Source organism: Rhincodon typus, unplaced genomic scaffold (genome assembly GCF_021869965.1).
Source record: "Rhincodon typus isolate 14 unplaced genomic scaffold, sRhiTyp1.1 hic_rhity00004330, whole genome shotgun sequence".
NCBI classification, from domain to species: Eukaryota; Metazoa; Chordata; class Chondrichthyes; order Orectolobiformes; family Rhincodontidae; genus Rhincodon; species Rhincodon typus.
This window is the reverse complement of record NW_025969968.1, coordinates 1-7,254: the sequence shown is the minus strand read 5'-3', so window position 1 is coordinate 7,254 and position 7,254 is coordinate 1. Positions and strand designations below refer to the sequence as shown.

The 7,254-nt window shown below is 37.0% G+C and overlaps 1 protein-coding gene across 1 annotated transcript; it reads right to left on the bottom strand.

Moving 5' to 3' along the window:
- Positions 1-1,004: 1,004 nt before the first annotated feature.
- Positions 1,005-6,673, bottom strand: LOC109915547 (probable ATP-dependent RNA helicase DDX10; the record flags this gene model as incomplete). Its single annotated transcript, XM_048593877.1, has 3 exons — positions 1,005-1,461; positions 5,662-5,750; positions 6,526-6,673. Coding segments are annotated over 3 exons (694 nt in total), but the record flags the coding sequence as incomplete, so codon positions are not given.
- Between the last annotated feature and the right edge of the window lie 581 nt (positions 6,674-7,254).

The window sequence follows — 7,254 nt, the reverse complement described above, 5'->3', positions numbered from 1 at the left end:
GGCCAGTTGTAACAGTATGGTATGCAATGCATGGAAATATGGTGGAGGCAGGTTCAACTTAGGTATTCAAGAAGGCATTGGATTTTTTTTTGGATAGTGGTAGTGTGCAGGGATATGGGGAAAGGCAGGAGATTGGCCATAGGTAATAGAGACAGTGCCAGCACAATGGGCCAAATGGCCTAATTCTGCAGTTAATAACTGTTATTGTTATTAAGGCAACTTGCTCATTCCAGATATTAGTCTAGTTAACCTCTGAACTGCTTCCAACTCATTAACAACCTTCCGCCAGTACAGTGACCAGTACATAAGACTTCCAGCCCAGCAATAATTTTAGACCTCAATGGTATTTGTTGACAAGTCAACTCCAAATTAATTTAAGACAGAGAAATTGCGATAAGTCACACAGATGGGCTTACTTGGAGGAAATAAATAGTTCACATAAATAGTACAATCCAGAAGAAACAATCTCTCCCCCAGAAACTCTTAAAAATAAAGCAAAAATCTGACCCGTAGCATTCATTCACAATCACAAGTAGTTTGATAAAAAAACCACAAACATGGCACCTCAAATGCTAGTCCACTGCCTTCTTAAAAAGGGAAATATCTCAGACAAAAACAAAAGACATGCAAGTACTGTCGAGGAATGTGACTTTTTTTTTTAAAAGGTATGGTTTTGAAATCCTTTAAAAAATATAAAACAAACAGTCAGGAAGGAATTAATGACAGTTGGCGAGCATATTTTGGTAAATCCTTACATTTGATTTTCTGTTTTTACAAGCGTTTAAAAAATGTATAAGTGGCAATTTTTCTCACAATGTTCCTCAATGCTATTTGAATAGTACCTATCATCTTAATTTACAATGTTAGTGCTTAGTGAAATTAATCAGCAGTTAACTATCTACAAGAAATCTGCATAGAAGTTGTACTGGCATAAGCACTGTTAAACAGGTGTTAGGAAATACTAAATGTTTTAGAAAAACTAGCATCTAATATTATTCCTTTACCTTAATATGAAAGAAAACCATACTCACTGTCTTTTCTTCAGCTTCAAAGCCAAAAACATTCCTCCGTTTCACAGTCAGCAGGTCAAGTTCATCATTGTCATCACCATCATCATTCCAAAACTGAAGAGGGATTGTTCCCTCATCCTTCTCTACTTCAGCATTTTGGTCACTTAGATTTCCATCATCACTGGATTCTTGGTTTTCATCATACACACTTCCCTCAACAGCTTTTCCATCTTCAGTTTTCTCCCTGGACTCCATTTGGGAAGAGGGTTTGTGTTCCCTAAATTGAGCCTTAAAATCTTCCAATTCCTCATCAGCATCTGAAACATCTTCCTGTAAACTTTCAGCCACAGTATCTGTACCTTGTACTACATCTCCTGTGCAAGGTACCTTGCTCCTTTTTAGTGCTTTTTGAAGAAATCTAATTCGAGGAGCTACAGCAAGGCCTAGGGAGCTGTGATGAAAATATATTTGACATTTTTTTTAAAAAAATTACATGGAAATACACAAAATATACAGCACATATACAAGACACCAGTCCAGACCAGTCCATAGTGGCATTTATACTTGATTCTAGCTTCTTTCTTCATTAAAATGTATCTGGATAATCCTCTCTCCTTTCTTTCTCATTGACTTCTCCAGCTACCTCTTAAATCAATTTATATTATTTACCTCAGCCACACTCTCTTGTAGCAAGTTCTACATTCTCAACACTCTTTGGGTAAAGACATTTAAACTTTCCGTTTGATTTTTTGGTGGCTATCCTACATAGAGTCATCGAGGTGTACAGTACAGAAACAGACCCTTCAGTCCAACTTGTTCATGTTGACTAGATATCCTAGATAAATTTAGCCCCATTTGCCAGCAATTGACCCATATCCCTCTAAACTCTTCCTATTCATATACCAATCCAGATGCCTTTTAAATGTTGTAATTGTACCAGCCTCCACCACTTCCTCTGGTAGCTCATTCCATACATGCACCACCGTCTGCGTGAAAAGTTGCCCCTTAGATCCTTTTTAAATCTTTCCCCTCTCACCTTATACCTATGCCCTCTTGTTTTGGACTGCCCCACCCCAGGGAAAAGACCTTGTCCAAATACCCTTTCCATGCCCCTCATGATTTCATAAACCTCTATTAAATCACCCTCAGCCTTTGACGCTCCAGGGAAAATAGCCTCAGCCTATTCAGCCTCTCCCTATAGCTCAAACCCTCCAAGCCTGGCAACATCCTTGTAAATCTTTTCTGAACCCTTTCAAGTTTCAAACATCCCTCCTGTAGCAGGGTGACCAGATTGCACACAGTATTCCAAAAGTGGCCTAACCAATATCCTGTACAGCCGCAATGTGACCTTCCAACTCCTATACTCAATGCATTGTCCAATAAAGACAAGCATACCACTTCTTCACTACCCTATATACCCGTCACCCCACTTTCAAAAAACTATGAACCTGCACTCCAAGGTCTCTTTGTTCAGCAACACTCCCCAGAACCTTACCATTAAGGGTCAAAGTCCTGCCCTGATTTGCCTTTCCAAAAACCAGCACCTCACATTTATCTAAATTAAACTCCATCTGCCATTCCTTGGCCCATTGGCCCATCTGATCAAGATCCCACTGTACCCTTCGGTAACTTTCTTCGCTGTCCACTACACTCCAATTTTGATGTCATCTGCAAAACATACTAACCATACCTCCTACGTTCACATCCAAATTATTCATATAAATGATGAAAAGCAGGCGACCCAGCACCAATCCCTGTGGCACATCACTGGTCACAAGCCTCCAGTCTGAACAGCAACCCTGCACCACTACCCTCTGTCTTCTACCTTTGAGCCAGTTCTGTATCTAAATGGCTAGTTCTCCCTGTATTCCATGCGATCTAACCTTGCTAACCAGTCTACCATGAGAAACTTGGTCAAACGCCTTACTAAAGTCCATTCAGATCACGTCCACTGCTCTGCCTTCATCATCTTCTTCATACTTCTTCAAAAAGCTCAACCAAGTTAGTGAGATGCACAAAGCCATGTTGACTATCCACAATCAGTCCCTGCCTTTCCATCAACAGCCTTTATAGATGTTTGGACTCACAAACCAAAATACATTTTCAGTCTGTTTTTTTTCCTTCCTGTTTCTAACTTTTGAAGACCTTGATCAGGTTTTTCCTCAGTCTTCTCTTTTCTCTCAAAGAGTGCTCCAGACTATTTGTCCTTTCCTGGATGAGTGTAACCTTGTGGCTCTAGTAGCATTCCAGTAAATCATTTTTGCAACTTCTTCAATGTTTCTATATCGCTGTGCCAAATGGAGATCAGAACTTAAAGCATGTAAGAAAAATTCAAATGTATAATTGATTCAATAAAATGTACTGTATCATATAAATAAAAATATCCATCACATCCATCAATTCTACCTTTTCTTTGCACATATCCGCTTCTAGCCTTCTGTTTTCTCAGCACAAAATTCTAGTCCGACGCACCGGTACAGTATCGAAGGTACACATGGGAGCTGCTTTTCAGATGAGACAATAAACCAAGGCCTATTCTGCTCTCTCATGTACTTGTAAAAGATCTAGAAATGCTGCCTGATTTGTCAGATATCTTCTCAACCTTTGTTCCTTTAATTTAGATTTGAAATTAGACTTCAAATACTCCACAGGCTGTAAAGCAATTCAGAATGTTCTGAGAGTGTAACTTCGTTCCCCTTTTCCCAGGTCAGGTAAATGTTTAGCCATCACTTACTCACTCAGAACCGAACAACAACTATAACATTTCTGAGAGTATCATACACAAGAAAGAACACTAGAATTTATAGTCTGCTTAATAAAGTATATACAATGTATAAATTTGAACAATGGATTTATTTGTTTCAGTAGCATATCCTCACAGGACTTGTAAATGTTATACTTTTTATCAAAAGTACTGCATTTTAAACATATGAGGAAGTTTTATACCAACATCAATTCCTTAACTTTCCACTACCAAAAGAATTTGCTTTACTACACAAACCATCAACTAGCTGATGTCTCCATAACCTCAAATCATTTACACTGCCTGATGCCTAATTTACAGATGTTCGAACTTGTAGTTAAAGTCTCAGTCTCACTATTGGGAGATAAAAAGATAATCATGGCTATTCTGGCAAAAATGAATGCTATCATCAATTTACCCATGTTCTGGCATTCTATTCTCTTCACAAACAACAGAATTTAAAACACAACTGCAATTAAGCAAATTAAACAATAAATAAGTACATAGATAAATAAATACGCTCTCTCAGCAAAGCAGACTGAAAAAAAAATTTGCAAAAACTATTCTTGCACCATACAGTGGTAGTGTCATGTAACCATACTGAAAAAGGGCAGCATTCTGCGACCTCCATTTCTTCTACTGGTGGAAAAAGGAATAACTAACTTCTATTTTTCAAAATGGCCTAAGTCACATACTTTTGAAACAAGTACAGGTGTGATAAGAATACTAGTTTTCTGATGACAAAATATGGAATCCTAGCAAACATCAAAGAAGAACATATGAATACACAGATGAATTAATGCGTAAGTTGAGAGAAACAGGAGACAAAAAGAAAATATACCTTATATGACATTACAACTGCAGGAAAGGAACAAAAAGACCTGGGATTAAAAGTACATTTCTTTCAAAGTGGAAAAGGACACATCAAAAGAAAACATAACGCTGTTTTCATGCATAGGTGTATTTAGCATATAAGCAAAGATGTCATGTTAAATTTCTACAAGACATTGATTCAGCCAAAAACATTCTAGGCATTCAAATACAAGAAGGATATTAGTGCTGTGGAAATGATAATGGAGATTGACTGAAATTCATAACAAGAAACAAGTTATAAAGAAAGTTACTTCATGACTGAAGTGGGTTTAGTAGGAAGTTTCTAAGATCGTGAAAAATTTTGTAAATGTAAATAATAAAATAGTACTTGTCCTTGTTGGCAAATTGGTAATGAGGACACAGACTGAAGATTAACATCATAGGACATTGGGGGGATTGGAAGGTTCCGATTGCTGGGATTAAAGTATATTTTTCCGTTACCATTCCCATTACTACAATGTCTTTCTAAATTTCCTTTCACAAAAAGCACAATCATAAACTGCAATGCCTTAGCCCTCATCCTACCCACTCACCAAAATAATGACATTTGGCTCCCACAACATAAATCATTCCTCTGTAGAGAAGAATCAAAAACAAATACCTAATTCATTCACTGGAATGATTGATGTCTATTAAAAATATAATTTATTTTTAACCAAATTGAAAGCGTCATATATATTACACAACATTACAGGCCAGAGAGGAATATGTAGGAGGAAAAGAAGTAAAAAAAAATCTCAAAATACTTCTACACTAAAATGGCAGCACATATCATACTAACTCATGAAGATTTAACCTTAATCTTGTACAAAAAAGTGCATTCGTAACTTGACGTTTAAACTATATAAGATCAATCTGCAAGTAAAATTTAAATTTCTGCAGAAGAAAGGAATATTTAACCCTAACCATATCCATCTATAGTTGGCATTCAAGAACACAATGCTATCCTTTGTAGTTGAAACTGATCACGTTTTGTTTCAGGTAATGACACAGGCCACTTCCTGCAATACAACACAACCTCAAAATATTACTTACAATGCATATTCCTTTAATGGCATTGCGAAAACATCAAAAACATCTTTGTTCTTCATGAGGTAAACTGAACGGATATAGGACACAAAGCACTGCAATAAAGCAAACAGTTCAGACATTATAAACAAATTCTAACTTAATTAGAACAATGCATACTTAAAACTTCAACATACTGAAAAAGGGTGATTTTGGAGTCCCTTCAAGGAACAGGATTATGGGAAAGTCACCTAACACAAGAATTCTCATCCCTGGTCATCCCCATTAAAGACCAGAAGTGAAAAGGATGGGAAGTTCTGGGCCCAGTAGGTCATTATGGTAACACTACAACAAAGCCCATGATACCCATCAACTCGCCCTTCAAGCATACTCTTGTCAAAGATATGGCATGAGAATGCTAGAATAGCCACAAACACTAAGACTCAATGTTTTCTGAATAATTTTTGCCCCCCATTTGATTGTAAGCTTACGAAAATTAGGGTAATGATAAAATTACACAGTTTTAAACAGATTAAATCACTATGTATGTCGTTCAAGGACACTACAAATCTGAGTATCAAAGAGTAACTTAATATAACTACCTACACAACGTCAATGACAAACACCCAAGTTTTCACACAATTTTCAAATTTCGGTTTGATGTAAAACCAAAGTCCGTACTCCAAGATATGGAAGTATCTTTGTGCTTAGAAAGGACCTGGGGTATTACGTTTACTAATTTTTTTGGGGGGGGGGGGGGGGGGGGGAAGGAGTTGGTAGAGAGATAAACTGATCATTTGGCTGTATCCCTTAATGCTTTTTTTAGGCAAATTGATGAAAAGCCTTAACAGTATTATTACAGTTGAAATGATCAGAAATCAAAAGACTCACTCGTTGTGCTCGTTCTTTCAGCTCTTGCTCTTGAGCTAAAAAAGCTTCTAGCTTTGTCTGAACATTTATTAATTTTCCTGGATTTATTCTGTTGAAAATGATTAAATACATTAAACTTTTTTTAAAATTTGCTGACAAACCATTAAATCTTCAACAAAAATATAAAATGCCGTTAAACTGAGCAGATCCAAAACCAATAGAGTCAAAAAGATGATTTCAATTAAAATTTTAAATTTTGCATAAGCACTGACACAATATCAACAGCAACTTAGAACATCCAGGCACAAAATATAAATTTTGATCAGTTTTAGCAGTAAGTATGTGCAGTTTTACTAAAAGTGAAAAGTTTCAAATTTCAACATGTTGAGATAAGAACATAAGAACTAGGAACAGGAGTAGGCCATCTGGCCCCTCGAGCCTGCACCGCCATTTAATAAGATCATGGCTGATCTTTTTGAGACTCAGCTCCACTTACCCGCCCACTCACCATAACCCTTAATTCCTTTACTGTTCAAAAATTTATCTAGCCTTGCCTTAAAAACATTCAGCGAGGTAGCTTCAACCGCTTCACTGGGCAGGGAATTCCACAGATTCACAACCCATTGGGTGAAGAAGTTCCTCCTCACCTCAGTCCTACATCTGCTTCCCTTTATTTTGAGGTGATGCCCTCTAGTCCTAATTTCACCTGCCTCCACTTTATCTATTCCCTTCATAATCTTATATGTTTCT